Here is a 27016-nt window from a genome sequence, read left to right as displayed (position 1 = left end):
TGCTCACTTAATTTCGTACACAGCTCCCCTTTTTAGGATCTTTATTTCGCTCACTTTTAGTATCCGCGCACAGCATCCCTCTTTGCAGACACTTCCTTTCTTTACAGAGTCATTCAAGAACTTGATATTATATAAACAACCACTCTGCCACTAGGTATCCTTGTAATTCCATTTGTCAATTTCACCCGATGTGTTCGGGCTGCATCGTTGTATCATGCTCGCTTACTTCAATATACACCGGGCTCTCACTCCGTTTCACTCAGCGGTGGTGTTTTCTTCGTTCTTAGTTTAACATCTTTTGCATCAGAGGCCAGGGTCTCTCCACCTGCCCCTCAGACACTCCTGGGCTCCTGTCCTGGCCCAGAATAATGAGCATCTCATTTTTACCAATGTAACAAGGGATCAGCACGTCTCCCGACTACCTTCTTTGCTGGAAACAGGAGTCGTTAGCCACGCTTCTCCTGGATGCTTCCTTACACAGACCTTCGGCGTCTCTGCGTCATTGTTTCTTCCAGCTGGTCCTGGGTAGCCACAGTTCCTCAGCTCTCCTCCCAACTCGCTCTCTCTGCTGATTGCTAGTGTTACTTGTATACTTTCCTGAAGACTTGATAGCCTGCAGGTAGGTATGGTTGATTTCAATTGCCTGACCCTGCCTAGACTTGTTAGTGGCACATTGCCCATGAAGATGTTGATGTGCCTCTATCTGCATCTTCTTTGTCCCAGTACCATAGTGGTGTTTCTCATAGGAAAGCCATACTACTCTTGATTTCCTCTTCTTCATCTCAGTACTTGATTGATACTTGTGGAAAAGAAGATTGTGTGTCTAAATACATCCCAAGACGGCTGCGGGGAGGAGGGGTGTTGGATAAATCACTGTCAAGAAAGGGGGAAACCATGTTCACCCTCGGGTATACCCAATCCCTGAGGACCCTGTTCCCAGGTGATCCTCCCTCGCTTGTCCGCCCCCAGGGTCGGGATCCAAAAGCGATGGCCCTACCCTGGCCACCTGTGTAGAAGATCACCGGGGAGTAGGCTGGGAACGACCAAAGGTTTTTCACACTTCTCAGAAGCATTCTCCCTTTCCTCACCCTCCTCCAGAAACTCAATGTCTCCAGAGCTCTGGTTCTCTCCAGCCTGGGTTACTGCAACAGCCTCTTCCTTAATCTGCCTCTTTCCTCCCTCCGCCCTCTTCATTTCATCCAGAATAGTACTGCAAGACTTATCCTTGGTCTCAAGCCCAGGGACCGCATCTCTCCAGCCCTAAAAGTTCTCCACTGGCTCTCAGTGTCTGCAAGAATCAAATTCTAGACCCTCTGCATCATCCACAAGGCTGTCTGGGGCTTGGGCCCTCACTACATCCAACTTTCTCTCCCTAAATACCTCCCTGCTAGAGTCCTTCGGTCCTCTAGCTCCAACTCTCTAGAGATCTGACATTTCGCTAAGCAGAAAGTGGGAGGTAGATCTCTTTCTTTGGCAGGAGCCTCCCTCTGGAACAGCTTCCCTGCCCCTCTTTGACTTGAACTGGATCTCCTTAAGTTCCAGAAGCTTCTCAAGACCTTCCTTTTCCCCTCCTCCTTTCCTATCCCCTTCCCTAGCTAATCTCCATCTTCCATTGCAACTAGTTGCCTGTGTCCCCTATGAGTCTTTCGACAGCCAGGCCCTCGTTCAACCAGTCTTCCAAGCACCCCTTACCAGCACTTGCCCTCGGGCACCCTTCCCCGACATGCCTGATTCTGGCCCTCCCCTGTCCTCGGACTAGTTATCCTCTTCCCATTCTCCCTTGACACTTGCCTTCCTGGGCTTCCCAAGCACTTGCCCAGCCCCTGCTGCCCCCTCTGTCAGCACTTCCTCCTCTTTCCCAATCCCATACCCACGCCCTATTCCCCCCCACAATTATTGTTGCTGCACCTGCACGATCCAAATGTCACAAAGCCTAGTAGGGCCGTTACTATTGTTTTTATCCCCTTTAATCCCTGCCCCCCCCTTTTGTTTTGTGGCGCCTGTAAACACTTTCTACTGTAAAAGCGCAACACAAATGTTCAATACGGAACAATAAACATAAATAACCACCCAGTGTCACCCTGTTCACCATAATAGGGTGCCCACCCCCCCCCCCTGAAATCCACGCCCAGGGTTGATTTTGGAAATCCTTCTATTAGCACCGATGGCAGAACTTTTTTTTCCACACATACTCCTAGACAGATGGTGACTTTATTTTAAGGTTCCTCAACTCCTTCAATCTGCTTGGATTGAAATGTTTGGCAAGCTGCTGCTCATGTGTGTCGTCTGCATTTGCAGATCTAGAGAACACAATTGCTGATTAGCACCCTATAAAGCCTCATGCCAACACATGAAGCATTTTTGCATTTGCTGATGGGGAGGCAGTCTTTCAACAGGGGATGAAGCGCTTGCAAGGAAATCTTAACTAAGTTGAATTTGAAGCTGCAAAACTCTGCAAAAAACAACAATCGAGAAAATCGAAAATAAAACAGATCAAAGAAGGCCTTCACATAAAACAGATCAAAGAAGGCCTTCAACAGATCAAAGAAGGCCTTCACCTTCTATTCTCCCTCCTTGCACATAAGACGTTCAAGTTTCCTTTTTACATAGGTGCATAGTCATAAGAAATCATTTTTGTTTTCTTTCAGAAAAGGCGCAGATGGGAGGGTGATGAGGAATCTGGGGACGAAAATCGATAGAAAAAAACATAACTGGTAAGTACATTTTCCTTCAAAGGCCTGTATCCTCCCACAGATTCTTCATTTGGATAGAGTCGGCACCCAGAGGAGTGCTGGAAGCGTACCTACAAAAAGGAAATACTGCAAGACCATCCCTGCCAAAACAGACATCCCTCCCAGCCAAAGAATCCAAACTACAATGTTTAGAAACTGTTTGCAAGGGCATTGCTGTTCCTGTTCCCTGGCAGAGGTTTTTCAATGTACCCCTCTCTACAATTCCAAAGAGGCTGCCAAGTCTCTGATAGAACGAGAAGAAGCTCTGATGATATAACCTTGCCCATCTTCTCATAGCACTCAATTACGCACAAAACTATCAAAGGAGAACACGTTTTTTTTGTCCCAACACGACAAAAGCATGCCTGAGAAAAAGAAATTAGGAGCTGATCATCCTAACAGAACTGGGCTGTTCTGGCTATAAAACCGGAGTGACCTCTCGGGGTCCAACCTATGAAGCTTCTCTTCTTCTTTGGAAGGTTGAGGGGGGTAACAATAGTAGCTCAATCTTTTGATACATGTCACACACAGACACCACTTTATGCGAAAAAGAAGGCCCAACCCAGAGAGTAACTTTTCCCTTCGAAAAATGGAGGAAAGGAGGGTTACATGACAACGCCTGCATCTCACTAACACGTCTGTCAGACATAATTGCCACTAAAAACAGTTTTCAGTCAGAGGTGAAACTTAGCATTAATGTAAAGACTCAGAGGGAGAAGCCATCAAAAAACAAAAGGACCAGATTTGGGTTCCATGGAAGTACCACTAATTATATTGGTGGAAACATGTTTCTTAGGCCCTTCAGAAACTGGCCAACTAACGGAGCTGAAAGAAATGGTGTTTTGGAGACCTCTTGAAAATAAAGAGGGCAGCCAAGTAACCCTTTACCGTACCCACTTGAAGCCCTTGTTTAGTCAAGAAAAGTAAAACCTCCAGAACCACTGAAGTGGAACACAACATGGGGTTATCACCCCTTCCTTCCCACCATTCCTCAAACGTACACAATCTGCACTCATAAATGCACCTTGGAGCAAGCCAGTGCACATCCAGCACAACCTCCAAGGCTTCATCTTTCAGCTAGCAACCATCATAACTCATCCCTTCAACAGCCACACATGCAGACTGAGAGACTGTGGCTTCGGGTGGAGCACCCGATCCGCCGACTGCGACAGCAGGTCCAACCCTCGAGGAAGATGTCAAGGTGGACAGATGGCAATCTCGGGAATGTCTGGGTACCATGTTCTTCTTACCTAGTACGGGGCAATTAGAATCACGCCCGACCGGTTTATGATATGATATGATAGTTTATTTATATAGCGCCTATACACAATGTGTTTCAAAGCGCTTCAAGGCAAGGGAGGGAACAAGGGAAAAGACAATGACATTCTTACAGGCCATGAACAGTAAGGATGTGAAATTAACTATCGTACTCGGCCTGACAACATTTCAGATAGTGCCAGAGCTAAGATATAGATAAGGAAGGGAGGGGTAGAGTGGGAAGGAAATGGAAACAGACAAGCGACTACTGTACTAGGCCTGACGACATTTCTGCTAGGGCCGGAGAAAAACAAAAGGTGAGGCAGAGGGGTGCAAAACGGGAGGGGAGGAACAAAACAAGCGACTATCGTACTAGGCCTGACGACATTTCAGATAGTGCTGAGGCGGGTGGGAGGGAGAGGGGTGAAAAAAAACAAGTAAGGGGAGGGGGGAGGAGACAGACAAGGTTGCTATCATACTAGGTCCAGGGACCATACTGATACAGTACGTGCATAGAAGAAAGTAATGGGAGGAGGGGAGGAGAGAGGAAAAGGGAGAAAGAGAGAGGAGGAGAGAACAGAGAGTAAGCAGTCAAAAAGAGTGGAGAAGCAGGAGGAGAGAGCGAATAGAATTTCAGAAGTCAGTAGTAATACATGATGTTGCAAGCCAGGACACAAGATGAAGATGGGAGCAGCATGATTCAGAACCACCATGAGTAGAAGATGCAAAGGAAGTCCAGCATGAGAGGTGAGAAAGGGTGATGCACCATGAATCAATGAAGTCCATAAAAGTCAAATCCAGCATTATGAGGAATTGGATCAAATGTTTTCTTTTGCACAGACTATTCCAGCAGATGGTGAGTTTACTTTATAGATCATGCTACTCATGCAAATTGCTCCAATTTGATTACAGGACTGGTAATACTGGCTCCAGTATAGTGGCCCCATCAATCTATTGATTGTATTGCTGTCTTTACCCTCACCACCAGCACTCCAGTATCCTTGCTACCCTGGAAGGTGTTAATCCAGGTTCAGTTGCCCTCCCTTATACAAAAGGTATTCTCGAGCTTGCAGCCATGAAGGCATGAAGTACAGTATAGCTACAAAGATATTTCTAACATTCATTTTTCTTTGGGGACGACATGTTATTGTCTCACTGTGATTGGCCTGCCTGCTACTCTTTAGACCAATCAGGTGCCAGCAGGCGAACAGCCCCTTCCCCCGACTCAAAGGCCCATCATCTAAGGCCCCTGTCTGGACCTTGGAGCCCCCCCCGCTCCTCGGCACTTCACGCTCCATCACCTCTCAGCCTCATGGAACAGCTACCCAGCATGCAGCCAGCTACCCAACGAACTTGTGCCTCTGGAGCTTTGTTCTCCCACCAAGAATACCTGTGTGTTATGTCCTGGACATTGTTATGCCTTTTTACTAACTCACACAACTGTTGCATCTAGGTGTGCCTGTGCCATTCTGCCTTTTTATGCCTTACTGTATCCCTTCTCCTTAATGCATTTCTAAGCTTTTTGAGAAATACGAATCCTGGTGTGTTTTTAACAACTCTTCACCCCAATTTTGCACTGAATTTCTGTGCTTTTTGGTAAATTGAATCCTGGTTTGTTTATAACATCTCTACACCCCCATTTCTGGTACTCAAGTGTTTCTATTGCATCTGCTTTCTTGGCTACTAGGCCGCCTGGTGAGTTTGTGTTCATGCTGTGCAGTCTCTCCTCTATCTTCCAATCATATCTCTCGGCCACCCCTATGGCACTCACCATCTCCCCTATCTATTCTAACTGCTATACTATCACCTATCCCCTTCTCTCATCAAGTCTGGAAGACATTTTTTTTAAAAAGACCTCCTGACCACTAACACCTGTCTACCCATTGCAAACACCTACGTCAGCGCAACTTCCAGATAGATTGCAACTGATATTCTCTTTTCTTTTCCCTCTCCAGATCTTTGAATTACTCATCTTATCTCTACTCTCTCTCCTCTCACATCTTCACCCATTAATGGTAGCACTAGATGGGAAGTACTCTTAGTGGGCGTCTCATCATCCAGATGTATCATTAATGTCTATGGCAATGGCACTATCATGGCTCAGGGTCCTCAATCCTCTTCGACCAGCGCTTGCTGTCCCTCATCAAATTCCTTCCCACACCTGCTACTCCTTCTCTCCCCATCTCCCCTCCTCTGACTGATGTACCACACCCACGTACCCCTAATCGGAAAACCTTCAAAGGCAGTGACATGCTGCATCTAACCACGTTTAATGCTCGCTCTGCTATCAATCACTCTGCCGACATCTGCCTCCTCCTTGAAGACCTTGACCTCGATATCCTCACTCTTATCGAGACGTGGTTCAATGCCATCTCAGTCACTGCTTTTGACTCCCTTCTCCATGATGGCTACAAGATCATTTCCAAGCCTTGCCCTAACCGGGCTGGCAGTGAGGTTGCCCTGATCTTCCTTGTAGTGGGTCCCTTCTTCCCTCATACCCACCCTCCTCCTTCGAGAGCCTGGTCTGCAAGCTGGTCATCTCTCCCACTTCCCCCGTGATGATTGCCACTATCTACATGCAACCTGGCTCTATCACCCTGTTCCTCTCAGAATGGGCCGATTTCTCCTCCTCTCTCCTCACACCTACTTCTAACCTCCTGCTGCTGGATGACTTCAACATCCACCTTGACCCCTCAATCACAGTGTCCACTCTCTTCCGTGACCCCTGCACCTCGCTCCCCCTCTCCAATCTCCCCTCTGATCCTATTCTGAGAAACCAGAAGGTGCCTCACCTGCTAGTCCCCGGGGATCTATCATACAGGTGGCCAGGACACGGCCATTGCTTTTGGATCCAGTTCCTGAGGGTGGGCCAGTGCAGGAGGGTCCCCTGGGTGAGGGGTCTTCAGGGAGTGGGACACTGGATGGCGAGATGCAGTATCCCTCCCCCTGTAACACCTTTACCCCATCCTACAAGGTAGAATAGGTGGGAACTTTACCCTCCCGCCCACTTTCCCTTCACAAACACTTCCACACGGACAGCCCGCTCTGGGAGAAAACAGACACACACCCGAGCAATGTACCTGACATGTCCTGCTACTGTGGTCAGGCGAAGTCAGGCAATTACTGACAATCACTCACACCTGACTTCCATTACATTTCCCTACACGGATAAAAGGCGGAGCACGAGAGCACACTCTGAACAAGGCAAAGCACACGAAGGAACAGCAGTTTCGAGTCAGCAGCTGAACGAGGGGAGAAAGTCACGAAACCAAGAAGGGTTTGCAAGGTGGGAAATACCCATGACCTTTTCGGCAAGAAACCGTTACTTTCAAGACACCTTCGAAGCAGAAAGCACAATGCCAGAAAACCAGACACAAGAATCTGGCATTTTGTGTGAGAGATACTGAAGGCCCTCCCGAGTAACCAGTCAAGGAGGAAAGGAACAGCAGTCAACGGGGTATTATCCTTGGCTCCAAAAACAAAGAAGCATCAGAGAGATCAACACAGCCCATGAGTTGGGGAGGCTGATGCAAGACTGGTCTGTGTTGAAGTCAAGGTTACAAGCAGCAACATTTTATAACGAGCGCTGGAACGAACATTGTTAAGCTAAACTGCTCATGAAGGTTTGAACTTGAGAAGGAAAGATATGATACCGATAACAGAGTGGTCCGGCACCGTGAGTGTGCTCAATCGAAGGTCTGTGTAAGGTATCCCGCCAAGAGAAACAAATGCCAAAAGATTGATGAGAATATTTTGTGAAGTGAAACAAAGTTGTACTGCAACGGTTTAAGCAAGTTTATCGCTCATCCAAAAGTCTTCGATTTAGATATCAAGAGGACCCTAGCCCGAACGATGGAGATCCACGGTCTGAGTCCAAACGAGGGAGACCAAGAGCAAACATTGTGGTAAAAAGGGGTCCAGGCCTGAAGGAGGGAGATCCATGATAAATATTGGAAGCCAGAACTTGTGCATGTGTAGATCCTGATAGAAATGGATATTTGTTTGTTACAACAGGCCCTCTGCAGTAAGAGACTGTTATTGGAAAAGACACTTTGGCAGAAGGCCCTGATATCTATGCTTTGAACTGTGTCCTCATGGCAAAGAAGCCAGAAAGTGTACAAAGCTCGAATATACCACCTTGCCCCGTGCTGAAAACGTGGGGAGGCGAAGCCAACTGCTCAACTATCCTGACATATTATTTCTTGAACACTTTTCTTTGTTGCATACATTATTGTCCCACAGCCGTTTGTATTTAGAAGTAAGGATTGGCAATAGGTCTGTTAGTATTGAACAGAGACTCGACTAGGACTGAGTTATTGTTACTTGATGGTCGTAGTTTGCTCCCACCCTTAGATTTAGGATAGATAGGCATTCAACCATCCCACTGAAGTTCAATAAACAATGTTGAAATTAGATCACTTGTGCCTGTCTTCACTGTTTGATACCATGCCTTCCTTACACTACCCACTCGTTTGGACACACTCTCGATGGCTTGACCCACACTGATCTTTTGCTGTCCGTGCCAGTCAACACCCCACTCACCTGGACAGACCTCTCAATCCACTCCTCTCACATGGGTCATCTCTGCCGTCTACCGCACCTCCCTAACTCTGCCAACCTCGGTCACGGACATCCGTACGATGAAACGAGTGTCAGATACTGCCTTTGCATCCACCTTCATCCTCCCCCACTGCAGACTCTACCTCTGTCTCTCAGCAACCTCCATCTTGCCATCACTAACACTCTCGACATTCTTGCCCCAGTCATGAGGATCCGCCTGAAACATGCCACCAAGCACAACACCAGGTACGATTCTGAACTTGCAGCCCTGAAACCAAGCACAGAGCCCCAGAACGGAAGTGGCAGATCTCAGGCTCACCCTCCGACAAACTGGCCGGTCACTTTCCCCAGAGGCAATACCGACTCTCCATTCATTCTAAGAAAAGGGACCACATCCAGGCTTGCATCTCTGGTGCATCCAACAACATGGATGAACTCTTTCAAATCTGCAAGGAACTAGCCAACCCTTGCGCAGTCTCCACCTCACCTTTTCCCTCTCATGCGCTCTGCAATGCATTGCCACACACCACCACTGCAAAAACTCAAGACATCCTGAGTACTCTCACTTCCTTTTCCCCCTGCCACCTAAGCCCTCCCACCTCCTTCTGCCTTCCTCTCCTCCTTCTCTCCTATCACATCCAATGAGCTCACTAGAGTTGTCCGCTCTATGAAGGTCTCCACCAAGCATGTCACCTCCAGTTCATCCAGAACTATTAAGGACAATATTGTCTCTCTTGCCCCTGCACTTGCTGATTCCTGCAATTACTCTCTTGCTACTGGGTCTTTCCTCTCTTCTCTCAAGCACTCTCTTGGGTGTCCCCTCCTGAAAAACCTTCCGCCAACCCCTCCTGTCCTACCTGGCTACCTACTGCCCCATCTCTATCACCCCGTTAGAGAGAATTTTCAGAAATGTGCTAATTCCTCTCTACCTTAGAGACCACCAGCACTTTTGCTGGACTCTAGGACTTTTTAATTTTCAACCTGGAAAGAGTGAGACCTTTTTCACACTCTCTCATGTATTCTTCTGTGATTTAACACTGTTTCTTTTTGGTTTTGGAGTCTGACAAACTCCATAGGCATCATAGTTGCATTGTGACACACAGCACCTTCAGTGCAGTGGCACAGGGAAGTCTCTTAGATTTTCCAAAGGTTTAGATACCTTCTCTTGGATAAACTACTTTTTCCAAGAGCAGTAAAGTGAGATTGACTTTACTTGCAATTAGGACTTTATAGACCCAGCACACACTATCTTATCATAGGGTGCTGGAGGGGTTACTTAGTATCCCCTTTGTCTAGTTTCTCATGTACCATTTTTATGTTACCCTTTCTACAATTAATGGCTGGTGGCAATGGTTACTTTGTACTACCATTGTGTGTATTTACCGCGGGCTGCGTTTGCAGCTGCAGTAACGCACCCATGGGTGCCCATTTTATCAAAATGGCCCGGTCTTCTTTTTTCGCCCTTTCTTGTTGGAAAGGTCCTTCTTGTGATTTACTCTGCACACCAAACCAGGTTTGGTCCCTTTATTTATTTTGTCTTTGGCAGGATTCACAAGTGAAGCCCGCCTTTAGCTCCAGTATGTTTGGCAGGGGCAGGATGTGAAGGAAGCGCCCGAAACTCATAGTGCTTAATCCCCCTGGTTACAGGAATGCATCCAAAGGTGATTGGCCGGCTGGCTGTCCGGCAAGGACAGCCACCTTGCTGTGTGATTGACAGCCAGGCTGGAATGAATGGGAGAAACCTGCATAAAAGGCCATGTTTTTTGGCTTGGAAGGCAGAGTCGACCAGTGGATGAAGGAATCCAAAGAAGAACTTGGAAGAGACACCTGCTGCAACTCCGTTGGTTTGCCCGGTGAAGCCCTGCTGCTGTGCTGAAGCTCCGAATTCACCTTGACTAGAAAAGCCCTGCAAGGACGACTTCTCCCCTTGAGCTGGTGGGACCAATCAACTCTAAAGTGAAGTCATTTGGACATCCTCTCAGAGCTGGCTGTACTTCCGCTGCTTCCACTGCTGCTGCTGCTGGAACCCAAGTGCCAGGGAGAGGAACTCCAAACGGAGTGCATCACTTTGAAGACGGACCCGAGCTGCTGGAAGATCCCCCGGACTCCCAGTACGCAGGACTGACCAAGCCTGAGCCACCTCAATAGAGTGCTGGGCCCCAGATGCAAGGAAAGTCCAGAGTGGTATCCGTGAGACCGCAGTGGTGCTATTTGCTGGGATGCGAGAAGCAGAAACCGCAAAGTGCTGCTGAATAGAAGTTGGTCCTTTTCTGCTGCTGACCACTCCGTTGTGTTGTAGGAGTCCCCAGAAGTCCTCCCTCTTGTCCACACGACTGAGGCCTGAGAACAACTGGATCTACAGAGCCACACAGGAACAGAAGCCAGCTGGAACCATTTCTTCTAACCAAAGGTAGTGTACAATCTAAGAGAACTTAACTCTTGTCTTGTAGGTTTGCTTGATCTCAGTTGAGACTTGTCTTGGTTACTTCGGTAGAGTTGCTTGCATCTTCTACCTCTCACAAGCCTCCCAGCTTGTGGCCCTACTTTAATTCTACTTTTTCTACAAAACTTCTAAAACATTGTGCAAGACTTTGACAAACCTGCAAGAAGTGCTTACCTCCTTCCTCTCCGTCTTAAGCCGAATCTCCTTAAATTCCTGAAGTTCCCCAAGACTTTCCTTTTCACCTCCTCCCTACCCCAACCTTGCTAAGCCCCACAGTCGCTGAGATTGGTGACCAGGGCCCTTATGTGTCCTTCTGGGTCCTGGCCTTCCCCCCTCAATAGCCTTCATCCTCCGACCACTCCCAGAACTCATCTTTGGGCGCCTGTGCTGTCTCACAGGCCTGCAGTTATTGTATTGGCAGTTGACCATTCTTACCAAGTGATCTCTGGCAGGCACTTAACAGCTGCTTGCAAATTACTTCATCGTACTTCCCTCTGTGGAAGACCTAGCACTTACCCCACCCCTTCTCTCTTCTCTCTACACTTGCATGTTCTGAAGGCCCATAAGGCCTAGTAAGACCGCCTCTTTCTTTCTCTTTATTGTTATTATATTTGCCTTTCATTCCCATTTTCCCTCCTCGTTGCCCTGTAGGCGCTTTGAAACACAGTTTACTTGATGTATAAGCACCTTACAAATGCACAATAAAATAAATAAATAAATACATTGTTATTCACAGATTATGTTGGACAATCATCTTTATACTCAGGTGTGGCTTGCCACTTCTGATCTTGCAACAAAAGCACTTAATAAAAATGCATTATGGGACTTATACTTATTAATTGCACTGTCTTTCGAAGTTCTCTACAAACAGTTAAGCACATTCAGCACATGTACAAATGATCACATCATTATTTTTCAATTTCAATTGAAAGCCAGAAGAGGCCATTTTAGGCTCTTTCAGTTCAGAATAAAAAAGGTACTGAAGGAGATCTTCAAACCCAACTCCAATAGCTGCATCCTTTTTTAAGTCCAGTGGGCCTCATCACGAGTTTGGCTGTAAACCTTAAATCCGGTGGTATCGCTGTTACCGCCGGATTTAAGGGTCCACCAAATCAGGGCTTCGGCGGAGTTCTCCCCAGCTCTGAGCTGGGGGGAAAACCGCCGAAAATTTGCGCTCATACCGCCGGCGGGAAATCCACCGGTGGTATGAGCGCGAAATCTCCCCATTGAGCCCAATGGGGAAGGGGGCATTCCCGAATGGGCTCAATGGGGAATTCCAAATCTGTCAAACCCGTGATCCGGCGCTAATAGCGCCGTTGGTTTGGCGATAGGGCAGATAGCGCCAGCGCTATTAGCGCCGGCGTTACCGCCCAACTCGTGATGAGCCGTGTTCAAGCATCCCGTGTGTTGCAGCAGCTACACTAGGAGTGCCAGGCGCAGAGGCAGTGCTAGTGGTGGCTTAGGGGACTATAGCCCCGGGTATTTTGGTTGTAGCTCCAGATAGAATCTGAGCGGCTACAACCAAAAGGCTTGCTAGCCCCGAGTCCCGACATTAGCATAGCCCCAGATCTTTTCCAGACCTAGCAACACCCCTGGCAAGGCTCATGAAGCGTGGACAAAAGTATATGACCTTTGGCTTGGAACGATATGTACATTTATTCACGGCAACATCTCGAGAACAGCTTTTTGTGGCTTATGTGAAGTAGAGGTGATAATGTGACATGTCGGTATGGATAAAATCAGATCTATGTGATTACTGCAACGATTTTACAGTGACAGCCAAAAATGTCGATTTTTTATGACCCCCTTTTCACTGCATTTATATGCGCGGCAAGACCCCCCGCACCACCTCCACTCCCTCCAACATTATATACTGTACCCAACCCCTCACATATATATGCAGTGAAAAGGGGGTACAAAAAAATCAACATTTTCGGCTTTGTTACAGTAAAATCGCCACAGTAATTGCATAATCCCGATAAAATCTTGTGCATGGGCAAAGTATTTTGAATTTAGTGCCACACTGTGGGGAGAGATGAGATGCAGTTACTTACACGGCAGTGTGGCCAAAAATAGCGGTTACTGACGCATTACTGCACCGTCGAACTATGGGTTTGGGAGTATGGTGAAGGAAAAACATCCAGGCAAATCCTGAATGTAGTTTCGCCACCTTACAGACAAAAAACTGCCATTTCCGGGGAATTATCATTGGCAGTAATTTCACAGAAATCACCATGGATACTATGCACTCTGTAAATGGGGACTAACACTCCCATACCGCCACTTTTAATCCAGCGATAATTGTGCCGGACCAAATGGCGGTAACGATAAATCCGTTTGGTGGTATCTCAGTGTATTTGCCGCAAAGATACCACCAAACATGTAATGAGGCCTTCTGTGCTTACACCTATAAGTGATTGGGGAAAAAGGGTGCATTTGGTGTCAGCTGATATTACAAATAACAATGACAAGTACTGTAGAGGCAGAATTGGAAAGTGCAACAGGTCGCCTGACAGAAATATGCTCTGAGCCCACCGGCACAAATCATCACACTCATCAAAAAGCGATTGAGGGCCCTAAAAGGACCTTATACCCATATCTGGCACGGCCAGACAGGAATCATACAGACACACTCACTTAAGGACAACAGGCCTAAAAGCTGACATCACTCTATCAGCAACATCCCCTCACAAAACCTAGACTGGAAGGCAATGGGGACAATCTAATAGGTTTCCAAATGCGGGCCTGGACCGTCCCATCATCTACATCTCAGATCCACACCATGGAAGTTCATAAATTCAATGATCACTCAAGGGAACCACTAGCAGAGGTACTTTACAAACAGCAAATAAGATTATCTCTGCAGGGCGGAGAAAATAAGGCTAAGGAAAATGAGGTAGAATGTATAAGGTCGGGGTGAAGCTACCCATTTTCAAGTTGTTGATCAGGGTAGCGTTGCTCTGTGCTACGAACTGGCAGGGGTGTTGCTAGGTCTGGAAAAGATCTGGGGCTATGCTAATATCGGGAATGTTGGGACCTGGGGCTAGTTAGCCTTTTGGCTGTAGCCCTTGAGGTTCTATCCAGGGCTACAACCACAGGACCCCGGGCTATAGCCCCTCCACCCCCCAGCAACGCCTCTGCAAACCGGTTTGGATTATAGCCCAACAGAAAAGACGTTCCATCCATAGGACTAAATGGTGCCTAAGAGTGTCTTAGACACCATTACTTCAACTTATCACAACCACCTGACTTTATCATTTCAGTGAAGATGATGACTACATACATTCCCATTCTTTCTGCTGACAACCCACCACCCTGCCATCCCACAGGTCTTACCTCTCCTGCCCTTCCTTAGTCACGGTCCTTTTGTTCCTCCTGGCCATTTTGGACTTGTAGCTGGATTTACGGGCTGGCCCAATTTTGATGGAAGTATTTTCAAAAGGCGTGGTGGTCACCATGACCTTGTTTCCACTCTAGGGAGAGAAAGCAGACCCTGTAGAAATGCAGCTTGTGACACAAGAACACAAAGCATAGCCACAGGGATGGTTGAGTGTGAGCAGTCTATCGATCATGAAAGTCTTGTGAGACTGGAGGAGGGATTATTGAGATAGGCATGAGGAAAATCAATGATGTGTGCTCCTCAGTGCTGTATGACGTGGGAGATAGCCGGGCTTAATGTAGGACGAGAATGATCAATGACGCGGAGCATTCCTCAGCGCCTTTGTATAATGTCACAGGGGGAAGAATTATTGTGTGACGATGTTGTATAGCCTGAGGGGAGGAAGGATTATTATTGGAAGGTTGGCATCATTAATGCTGTGCATTCTTTAGTCTTTACTTTATAATGACAGAGGGGAAGAATAAGTCACTTACCTGTAACTCCTGTTCTCCAGCATTGCTTTCATATCATGGATTCACATGGTCTTGAATATTCCACGTCATCAGGCTGGGAATCCTCATTAACATTAAAGCAGTTTACCGTTACATTTCCAAACTGATTCTCACTTTAAAGCTCTTTTAGAGTAATTTTAGGTCATACTGCCCACCGCCAATTGGACAGGCCCCCTTAGCTCCACCCCTGGTGGCCATCTTCAGATTTGGCAGTCTACGTAATGTGGCAGTAAGAACCAAGCAGAGCCAGAGAGGGGTAGGAGGAAGGGTTGCATATGCATCCATGAAAGATCCAATGCTGGAGAAGGAATAAGTTACTTACCTGGAACGCCTCTTCACCAGCATTAAGTAACTTATTCCTTCTCCAGCATTGGATCTTTCATGGATGCACATGCTCTTAAATACAACAGTACATATACACAATGAAAACGGGCAGAGGCACAGCTCAACAGAAGTGACCAACTCACCTCGTGCAAACAGGTTGCGAAACACTGACTGCCCGACTCGGGACTCCAGCCCGGAATCCCTATCGATGCAGTAGAACCTTGTGAAGGTATAGACAGAGCTCCATGTGGCAGCCCTGCAGAAGTTGATCAGAGAGAACACCAGATAGAAATGCTGTAGTAGAAGTCACAGCCCTCGTCGAGTGTGCTCTCGTGGGGCTCGTGCGACATTAATGGGATTTAAGGAACATTCCACTTGAGACGAAGGAGAGTCAAAGAACAGTGGTAGAATCAAGGGTTCATTAAAGTGGAACGCAGAAGGGACGGCATGAAGGAAGGGTTTGTATGAAGGACCACCTTCGACAGATGGAAAGTCAAGTAAGGAGGCTTGCAGGGGAGGGCTTGTAGTTCGCCCACTTGTCTGGCTGAAGTAATGGCAACTAGGAATGCCGTCTTCCAGGAGAGAAACTTCAAGGAGGCTCTGTGCAGAGGCTCGAACAGAGGGCCTATTAGATTCAACAGGACCACGTTGAGGTCCCAAGCTGGAGCAGGAGCTCTGACAGTGGGAAAAGTGCAAAACAGTCCTTTGAGGAATTCATTCACCAACCTTTGTGAACAGAGGGAAGGCGTACCTGAGGCACGCGTGTAGCATGAGATGGCCTATAAATGCACCTTGTTAGAAGAGTGTGCTAAACCCGCATGTGCCAATGACAGGAGGTATGGCAAAACGCCTGGTGCCTGAATGTGGAACAGGTCTAGATGTTGAGTTAAACTCCATATCGTAAAGCGCTTCCACTTGCTTCTGTAGCAGGACAATGTAGATGGTGCTCTAGCTCTGGCCAAGATGTTTCTGTAGTCTGGACGTAGTGGAATGTTTCCGAATTGTAGGGCTGCAGGAGCCAGGCCATCAAGTTGAGTGATGCTGGGTCATGATATAGGACAGACCCGCCATCTCTTAAAAGAAGGTCAGGGAGCATGGTAAACCTGATGCTGAGAGCCAGCGACAGATGAAGCAGAGCTGAGTACCAAATTTGGCATGGCCAAGCCGGGGCTATCAGGATCATTGTGCAGCGGTTCTGTTTGAGTGTACTGAGAACTCGAGGTAGAAGAGGGATCGGGTAGAATGGCGTAAAGGAACGATCTTCCCATGGAAACGAGAATGCGTCCCCCAGGCTTTCTTCTTGGGATAACCTGCTTCAAAAACTGGTGCAATTTTTGTTGATCGCTGTGGCGAACCGGTAGATCTACGGACACCCAATTGGAGAAGAGGCAGAGGACTTGGTCTTGGTGATTTTCTCATTAGTGGCAGGACCTCAGTTCCCTGTTCAGTGAATCCGTTATGGTATTGTGCAGCTCTGGCCGATGGAAGGGAAGTAGGAACATGGTGTGCGCCAGCACCCATGTCTATTTGGCCTGAGCCTCTGCAGACAGAATTGGAGAGCAGGTCTCACCTTGCTTGCAAATATAGAACATGGTGGTGGTCTTGTCCGTGAAGACACGAACCACCCGGTTCTGCAATTGTGACTTTAAGGACTTCAGAGCCCAGAACAGTGTCCTCAACTCCAGGACACTGATGGCTAGGGCTTTTCCTCTGGTCAACCACAGGCCACTTGCATGGAATTCTCCTGTGTGTAGTCACAAGTCTAGGGATGCATCAGTCGTAACTGTTACCTGGTGGGCAGGAAGGTGAAAGGGGGCTCCCTGAGTTAGGTTGAGACGCTTACCCCACCATTGGAGGGCTTGTTGAATGGAGGGTGTGAATTGAAGTTTGTCCCCCAAAGATCCTGATATTTGCTGCCAATGGGCATCCAAGAACTTCCAAAGCGGTCTCATTCAGAGTCTGCAGTGTGGCATCAATGGGATGCATGAAGTTATAATTCCCAGGAGTGACTTGAGGGAGCGGGCTAACGCAATCGGTAGACATGACAATGCTGAACCTTGTTCAAGATGGTATTCATCCTCTCTTCTGAAGGCAGGGCGACATACGCAAGAGTTTTGACGTGTTAACCCAGGAACAGCACGTTTTTAGCAGGACGTAAGGAAGACTTTGCAAAGTTCTCTGTGATCCACAGAGATGTTAGACATAGGATCGGATCCTTGGTGTGAAGTATCGCTAGCGGAGGTGATGGGGGGAACACCAACGCATCGTCCACATAGGGGTAAACATGAATGCCTGAACGGCAGGCATTTGGTGAACACTCTTGGCACCGATTTTAGGCCGAAAGGCAGAGCCCTTAAATTGGTAGTGTTTTCCTGCGACTTTGAATCTGAGGAAACGTTGGTGCCACTAATGAATGGGGACATGAAAGTATGTATCCTCTAGGTCTAAAGAGGAAAAGAAGTCTCTTCTTTCAGCTGCTCCAAGATCTGCTGAAGTATTACCATGGGCCTCATTACGACTCAGGCGGTAAGGGTTTTACGGTGGCGTAAAGAGCGCCGACCCTTACCGCCTGAGTACGAGGTCCCTTAGCGCCATGGCGGACTTAACACCTGCTTTTAGCAGGTGTTAAAATCCATGGCGCTAAGGGACCATGGAGTTAATTACGCCACCGTAATTTACGGTGGCGTAATTAACGCCTTCCCCACTCCCATTATGCCCTATGGGGCAAAAATGGGAATGGGGAAGGGTAAATGGGGATTGGGGACTTACCGCCCCGCCAAGGTCGGAATGGGGCGGTAAGTCCGCCAACCACCATGGCGTAAACATAGTTTACGCCATGGTGGTAAAGTCACGGCCCAGGCGTTAACTTACCGCCTGGGTCGTAATGAGGCCCCATGCGTGAAGTCGGAGACTTGAGGTACATGTGGAGTCTTCTGAGGTCCAGTATGGGTCTCCAACCTTCTGACTTTTACATTGATTTCCCTGATCAAAAGGACTGGTGACGCTGTAGTAGAGTACCCAACAAACGAGCTGTTTCAAGATTGGCCTTGATGGCATGTAGGTTTTCATCTACTGTCATCCCAAATAGATTGATGCCATCAAAAGGCATATCAACAATGTTGGACTGGAATCTGGCTGTAAGTGGGTGGCTTTAAGCCAACCTTGACGTTGTAACACTGTACTATTACCCATCTGATTGAATTCCGTATCCGTGATGCCGACAGCAATAGAGATGGAGTGATCTGATGCCGCTTCCCCCTCGTGTAACAGTAGGAGTGCCTCATCCCATTTATCATCCGTAAGGAATGCAAGCATCGCCCACTGCTTGAACCACAGCTCCCAGTCATAGCGGGAGAGGATTGCTAATGAATTTGCTGCATTGATGGTGGTAGAGGCTGTAGAGATGACCATCCTGCCAAAAGCGTCCAGTTGTTTGCCTTCCTTGTCTGGAGCCATCAAAAAGGGGATGAAGGATTAGCAGGGCTGCGTGTGTAGGCATTTCGGCACTGAATCTAGGCCCTTGTATTTCTTTTCAAAGCAATCCTTCTTGAGTGCTGCTGAGAATGAGTTCCTCATTACTAAAAGGCCATTGACTTTCTGCCGGATTCCCGCCTCTGATAAAGGATTCCCTCCTTCTTTTGCCCCTTGGGGAGGAGATCAAAGAGCTTTGTAGCTTGCGACATGACTGCATCAAAGGATCCAATCTTGTCAAGAGACAAATCTCTTGGAGGTACATCTGCTGGCTCACCGTCACCTGGCACTAAATCCTCATACTCGTCTGTAGAGTGTGTAGAGAAATGTCTGTTGGATAGTCGTTGTCGGCGTCTGTATCTGTGAGGGCCAATCGTGGAAAAAGTGGAGCCCTGGAAGCGGTCCGTAGGGTGGTGGAGGAGCCTACCCTTTCTTTGCAGTAAACAAAAGGAACTGTGCTGGAGAAGGCAATGGAGCTGGGATCCGTTGTCGGAGCTCTGAAACCAGTAACTGTAGAGCGGACAGGATGTCCATAGACACGTCCCTTGATCTCGAGGGTGTAGGAGCTACATGAGCCAGGATGACCCAGAGAACATGCACACTGGGACAGGTGTAACTGGGGAAGGTTGAGCAGGGCCTTGACTAGTTAGAGAAAGAGCTTGCTTCAGCAGACCCGGTCTGTCTGGAAGAGAAGGCACAGCATCTTCCTCGTCAAAGAAGAATACTTCCTCTGGTGCATCCATGTCAGAATCAGCACCCTCCTGCAATAGTTGCTCAGGATGGGCCATGGTGAGACAGGGGTTGCAGGTGGTGCACATGGAGCTAGTGAAAACAGTGGCTGAGCACAAGTAGGCCTGGGGAAGTAAGACAATGATGACAGGACATCTCTGTCTACAGCAACTACCTTTGAAAAAGAGGAAACCAAGCGCCACTGAGCAGGTGTCGTGGACGAAGATGTGCTTGGTGTCAGAGTAGGACTAGATGATGAGGTAGTTGGCGTAGTGCCTTTAGACGATTTGGTGGTTGACGATTTGGTCGTCGACGTGTGGTCAATAGAGTAGTCGACAAGATGACGGTTGTTGTCGCTGACGAAGAGGACTTGGACCATCCATTAATCTTTGATGGAGTCATCGACAAGGATGACGTGGCCGTAGGAACTGTAGTCATGGAGGAGTCACTTTTCTGAAGAGTGCTTAGATGACAACGCGGTCGACAAAGGCGTTCTCAGCGCCCTAGTGGTCAACGAGGTTGCCGTCGTCAACGAGGGGGCAGCCCGACCGTGTGACCCAGCTCCTTTTCTTGACTTCTTCCCACAGGAAGATTCTTCATGAGGCCTCAACCTCTTTGATAAGGAAGGGGTCTGCTGTGCCTGGCAGAGACATAACTACGGACAAAGCCCAAGTCAGAGGCCCCAGCACCAGACCATTAACCTCCGGTGGCGGTCCTTCAGGGTTTTGGAGAATGACTGGCAGATGGTACAGTTGTTCAAGTCGTGGTCTGGGTAAAGGCAGTAAAGACATTGCTCATGAAGATCCTCGATGTACACGTTCTTAGGTTAACAAGTCGAGCAGGTCTTGAATAGGCTTTTCTTCCTCATGCCTGACATGATGTCCATGGACCCCTAAAGGCCTCAAGGAGGGATGTAAACAATGCAGCAAACCCAGAGGCGATGGAATGGGCCAAACGGTCACACCAGCCAGTGGGAAGGGACACAATACCAAACCAGATGATGCTATGGAAAATACTAATCATAAATAGGCAAAATGTTGAACATCTGAAGAGAGAATTCTCAAGGACTCCCGAAAGTTAACGTGCAGGAAAAAATCTGAAGATGGCCATCAGGGGTGGAGCTAACGGGATCTGTCTAACTGGCTGTTGGCAGTATGACACAAATAACTCTAACCGAATAGTAAAGTGACAAGCAGTTTAGAAATTGAAAGATAAACTGCTTTAATGTTACCGACGATTCCCAGACTGACGACAGGGAATATTCAAGAGGATGGGAACCCATGAAAGATCCAAAACTGGAGAAGTCGGGATTATTGTGGAAGGAATAAAGCTCATGGTGTTGTGTGCTAGTTAGCATTGCTTTATGATGTGAGAGTAGATGAGATTATTCCGTATAGTGGAGGCTCATCAGTGTTGCAAGTTACTTTTGGAAATATTAAGTGAAGGGAATATTGCGGGTTGCTCGGAAATTCTGTGTGCTCATCAGTGCTGACAAACAGCTCAAACTCACCTTCAGAATAAGCTCAACCACTTCAGTGTGCACAAGACCATGAACTGGCTCACCATTCACATGGGTAATGAGATCCCCTGCGCACAGCCCAGCCTCATGCGCCGGACCACCCTCTTCCACATGCTGCAGAAAGAACAAAAAAGAAGTTTTAATAAGCATCATATGCAGTTTCCAGCTCAAAATATGATCCTTACCAGCCTGCTAGCCCTGTTGACCATTAGGGGCATGTGAAGTCATCCATCATGATTTTAACCCTCTTAATGTGGAAACATCCACCTGAGAAGAACCAAAGGAACTCGACAGGCATGGTGATATAAGGATGATGGATGGGGTTAGAGGGAGAAACAGTGAAACAAGATTTCTGAGTTGCCCTGTTTTTGAAAATTAAGTTGTGAAACTGGCAAAGAATCCTAGAATTGGACTGTAAAAATGGCAGTAAGTCTGATCGCTTTGACATCTGATAGAGAATTGGTGAAACGGATGGCTACAAAGTTGAAATTCAAATTGCAGTGAAATTGAAAATCCATTGGCTGGCAATATAATGTTCCAGTCTTTGGGGATATAATAGGCAAAATGGCCTGTAATCTGAGAATATGATGGCTGTGAAGATGATGGTTGAGAAGGAGTTACTTATATGCAACTGAGGTTCTTCAGTGATGGAATTGTTTTTGCTTTTTCCTTATTCATTGGTGTTCATTGGAAAATGGACATTGGACTGTTCCTCCAGCAATTTGAGTATTGTAACACATCCAGACGTATTTTCCGACAGTGATCGGCAGTGCGTTAGGTGTGCTACTGGCTGTGGTTCCAGTTTACATTACCATAATAGCATTATATTTTTAAACACTGTGAGGCATAAAAGAGAGGCTTAATAGTCACTCCCACTTTCTTTAATTATTATATTTTTACTTTTGGTTTAGTTGTAGCCATTGGCTATAAAGCTAGACTTATCTTTTTCTTTGCTGAACAATCTTTTTCCATTTAATTTTCATTGCACATTTCTAATTTTCACAATCTTTCTATTTCTGCACACTTTACTTTAGATTATGTTTTGCACATGTATTCCTCTTTAGGCCTGCTTCCCAAAACTTGCTTTGATGCAAGTGATGAGATGTGTGAGCGTATTTCCATCACTTGTGCTAAACATAAAAATAAGAAAGTTATTGTGCACAAGGGGCACCATCACTTTTCCAGATGTTGCAAATTAATGGGGTGTTTCGGGGCATTTTAAAGAGCATCTTGAAGGCACAAAGAAATGTGCATTAAAAGGAATAGAAATGCTTTCTTTTATTTTAGTTTACGCTTCTCAATGACAGACCCTTTGAGGTCCTGTCAGGGTGAAATTAGATCATAACATGCACATGGGTGCTGTAACCCAATCATTCATTATTGTTGGGAGCGTGTATGCAAGGCGACTGGTTAGCACATCATTGGTGCATTTGAATAAGGTGTGAGGCACATTTCCTAAAGTCATGCAAGCAAACAAAGTGCACCCTCTTGCTTGACTTTTTCTGAATCTGGTCCATAGTGTTTTTCTCCCATGCCTGAATGTTACAGTTGCAACCACTTCAGAAGACATTCCTGCTGCAACATGAGGCATGCCAGGAGGACCCCATTATGCAAAATGAGAAGATAATGTATGATAGGTATCTGGGTCAATACACATCAGACACGGTACCCGGGGCCAGGATTGCACAAGGAGCCTCTCTGCAGTGCTGGCTGGGTATGGCCCGAGCTTGTGCACATCAGTCACTATGTCTAGGAGTGTCTTGTACTATTCTCCAGGTACATTGACCCTTTCTGCACTGCCAACTGGACATGGCCTGCCATTGTGCCCAACTGATGCTGTGCCACAGGCAGGTCTTTGATGTGCAGTGCTCACTGGGCTTGACCTGTGGCAGAGCCCGATGTTTGTTGTGTCTAGGGCATGGTCAACAGCCATGCCCCAGGGACACTGACCGGCAGTACTGTGCCAGCTAAGCCGGCCCTCTGGCCATGCCCAGCAGATAATGTTCATGCAGCATGGCCTGTGACCATTTCTCAGTGACCATCACTAGACTGGCATCTGTGCAGTGCCCCAGATCATGCCTAGCAGTTAAAGTGGCACATGAATGGCCATGCATTGAAACTTGGAAAACTACTTTTTAGAGGGGTGCCTATGGTTGGATTTCTGCATAGGCTCAAACAGGGACTCAGAGAATTAACTTTACCAGTAGTGTATGTAGTTTCCCACAAGGAGGTTGATGCCTCATTGGTCGTTTGACTTGCTTGAAATCTACTAATAAATACCATATTACTTTAACCGTATTAAACAATTCTTAAAAAGGACCTTTTCTAGAAGACAAAACGGCTGCTTTTGAAATGTAATGGAAAATGCAAGATTTTGCTAAATAATGCAGATAAGGCAGGAATGTTTCTTCTGGGTGCACTGAAGGGTCACATCATTTATCCAGGGACCATACCAGCAATGTCTTCATTGTTAAAGGTACAAGATAACCTTGAGGAAGTTTCCATGTGTTGGCCATGGATAAATGATGCCCAGTGCTAGCTGGGTATGGTCTGTGACCATGCCTAGCAGTCAATGTGTCTGTTCATTGTATTGGACCTTTGCCCAGGCCCAATGACCCGAAGTACGGGTACAGATGGTTAGGCTAGCACCACTGGCAATCCCATGCGAGAGCTATAATGAACAGTTGAGCCTTAAACCTCTTCAATTTCTTCTGAGGAAGTTGTATTGGTAGAAAAGCATAAAGAAACACATTGCACCAACTCACGAAAAAGGCATTTCACTAGGGGTTTGGCTCCAGACACCGTCATTCCAAGTCTTGGCATATTTTAATGTCTGCAGTAGCTAAGAAGTCTATCGGAGACATTCCCCATTAGACAAACAACTTCTTGAAACATCTTGCTTTTTTTTCATTGCTTTTTTTTTTAGATGCTAAGGCATTCGATGCAATCACTATAAACCATTATCTAGTCATTGAATCGAATACAAAGCATTGAATGCCAAAAGCATCGGAAAAAATGCATTGAAAAAAAGCAATAAATGTTACAATGTTGTCAGCAATGTCTGGGACCATTGCATAAGTCCTTTGTCTCTTTCACATGTTTCATCTTTATTGCTCTGCGGGGCCAACTCGTCCCAGTATTTGGATTACCCAGGTTCCCGTCACTCTTCCTCGTCTCAGTGCATTCAAGAACCTGGAGACACTGTGCCTTCTTATAACATTACATAGGTCTACTGTATACAAAGAGGTTAGCAGAGGAAGGAGAGTCTAGAGTATGTTGGGGTGTGATGTTCTCATAAGGACTGTCCCTTGATAGTCATCCTTATCCCCAGGGGGAGTCCCTCTCCATGAGATCTTCCCGCATTATTGCACCCTCAGCGGGCTATGGGGTAGTGGCTTCACCTCCCTGGTCTCATGGGAAAGGGCTCCCCGTCAGAGAGAAGTGATGACATATAGTGAATCATCACAGTGCAGAATGTCTTTCTGTGGAGGTTGTAATTGAAAGAATCATTCACACGCTCTTTTATGTTCTCACTGTAATTTTTTCAGCTAAGCTCCCTCATTGCCTCTCCTCTCACTGTTCATCCCCCTCATGATGTTCTACTCGAGCTCAGGGAATGGTGCGCAGATGCAGTGGCATGGTAAGATGGACAGGCAGGGGCTCTTACAGCAGCTGATGCTATATCGTCTCCTTTTGTCAAACTAATACAGTTAATATTGGCTAAACCTTGCAAGTGCACATTTCTTCATTACTGCTCAGTTCTGAATGGTCGGTTGACTGATCATCTATCTTATCTGTTCTGGGTTTGAGAACGTGCCTTCCGCTGATGTTTCCCTTACCCTCCTGTTGCTGATCATACTGGGTTGTTGGTTTATGCAATCTTTCCTTTGGTCTTGGTGTTGGGGGTCATTCACAAGTAAGTACTCTTGTGTTGCAGGATACTAGATTCAATAGATTGCATTCTCTCGTAGATTTCTCATCTGACAGATATCCCTTCTAGCGTCCACTGCTTAGAAACCGTTTGATAGGTGGTGTAGTGTTTCTTGACGTCGACCTTTGACTCCATCTTGACTCGGCCCCGCCACTCCTACGGACACGATGTCGGCAGTACATGTATTGCATCACCATGCCCCCATTTCTCAGATCCTTCTTGCTGCACGCTTAGCATGTTCTTTCGGAGCGTGATCCTCTTCCGTGAGAAAAATTGTTTTTCTATAGGTGACGATTTGTCAGGTTCTAATGCCTCGGGTTTCAATACCATCTGAGCCTACACTAAGTATTCACACATTCTATGGAGGACAATAGCCACAGCGACTGGTCATCTCCCAACAGGAGAGATGAAAGATCGCTTTTTGAATGTGATAAATGATGGCAAGGAGGTGGCCTGTCAAGCTCTGCAGGCGAGTCTCGACACTGTGGACTGCAAAGGTTGGGCCATTGAAACATTCACAGTACTGCGGAGGGCAGCACACCTGCACAGCTCAGGTTTCTCACCCAATGCGCAAGCCAAGCTTCTGGATATGGCGTTTGACAGCGAGCATCTGTTTGGGGCGAAAGCAGATGAATGTTTAAAAAAATGTAAAAAAGTCGAAACTTGCTGCTGCAGATTCTCTAGGGCTAGCGGTGCAGCAACCCGCTAAGCAATCCTTCAGCTTTGCCTCTAGAGGCAGGGGCTACAGGCAGTACATTCCTTTTGGAAGGAAAACACAGCTGACACAGGCTAAGCAGGGCCAGAGCGTTTCTCGCGCCCCAGCTGGGCTTCTAAGGACCAGCAAACTTCAGCAGCAGCAGCGGTAGTGCCTGTTAAGCTGCATTGAGTTCTCCCCACATGTTCCACCGGTTGGAGGAATGATCTCTGAGTGCTGGCACAAGTGGAAGGGTATAACCTCGGACGCCTGGGCCTTACAGCTCGACAGATGGGTATACTGTCTGCCTTTCCTAAAAGGGCCTCCAGACAGACCACCGCGCTCTTCTCAACAACCGAAGCAGGTGCTCCAGGAAGAACTGAGGCCCCTGCTATTAAAGGGTGACGTGGAAGAGGCACCACCCGAGGAGAGAAGATCTGGCTGGCATTCATGCTACTTTCTAGTAGTCAAGAAAGGAGGACTCTGCCCCATCCTGGGCCTCAGGGCCTTGAGCAAGTTCCTGAGGAAGGACAAGTTCAGGATGGTGGCATTGAAGGAAATTCTCTAGGCTCTACAGCGCCATGACCAGTTGGTGCTGTTGTATCCTCATGACACTTATTGTCACATGCCTATCGAAAGCACAGACGATCCCTGAGATTCCTCATCAGGGACACTCACTATCGGTTCAGAGTGCTCTTTTTTGGCTTAACCTCTGCGACCAGAGTTTTCACCAAGCTGATGTCAGTGATGGCGGTGTACCTCACGAGATCCGGCATCCACGTATTCCCTTATCTGGACAACTGGTTTATCCGAGGAAGGTCTCTGAAGCACGTTTTGGTGTAGCCCGAGGAACACTGTTCCCTGCTTCACAGTTTAGGCTTCTCCCTGAACTTCTAGAAGTCCCATGTTACACCAACACAGAAGATCCACTTCATAGGAGCAGCCCTGAACACCCGGGCGGGGAATGCTTTTCTTTGCGAGGAGAAAGTCAGCAGTGTCAGACTGATGGTCAGGTTTTCATAGGATCATGACAGTTTACTGTTAAGATGGATTTCTAGAATTTGGCCTGGTTGACAGATTTTAGGAGGACACCCTAGTTATAGTGAACAGTGTGAGAGCGGGTGCCAGGGTCCACACAGTGACGCACACAATAATTCAATTTAAACAGGAATGTACAAAGTACTATATTTATTCTATGCCAAAAGAATTAAACAAGCTGGTGATAATATGACAACAACACTCAATAATAAACATATATACAGTCACCTCGGGTTCTCAAAACGCATTCAATGGGCCTCATTACAACCCTGGCGTTAAGGGGTTAACGGCACCGTAAAAGGCTGCGGCACCGTTAAACCCTTAACGCCCGATTCACACTTTAACGCCTGCTTTTTGCAGGCGTTAAAGTCCAACCCGCTAAGGGACCTTGGTGCCAATTACGGCACCGTAATTTACGGTGCCGTAA

At 47.2% G+C, this 27016-nt stretch overlaps 1 protein-coding gene across 3 annotated transcripts in view; it reads right to left on the bottom strand.

The window, feature by feature from the left end:
* The window catches only part of MAST1 (microtubule associated serine/threonine kinase 1), a 1484042-nt gene that overhangs the window by 90203 nt on the left and 1366823 nt on the right, over nucleotides 1-27016 (bottom strand). For all 3 annotated transcript variants that reach the window (XM_069604134.1, XM_069604135.1, XM_069604136.1), the window contains 2 exons: nucleotides 20918-21040; nucleotides 14329-14465 (listed from right to left, as the gene is read on the bottom strand). In XM_069604134.1, the coding sequence (XP_069460235.1) occupies nucleotides 14329-14465; nucleotides 20918-21040 (260 nt within the window). The remainder of the gene's footprint in view (nucleotides 1-14328; nucleotides 14466-20917; nucleotides 21041-27016) is intronic.

The sequence above is a fragment of the Ambystoma mexicanum genome, chromosome 3q (genome assembly GCF_040938575.1).
Source record: "Ambystoma mexicanum isolate Mex_15411 chromosome 3q, UKY_AmexF1_1, whole genome shotgun sequence".
Classification (NCBI taxonomy): Eukaryota; Metazoa; Chordata; class Amphibia; order Caudata; family Ambystomatidae; genus Ambystoma; species Ambystoma mexicanum.
Note: the sequence above shows the minus strand (reverse complement) of the source record. Positions and strands in the feature narration are given on the sequence as shown.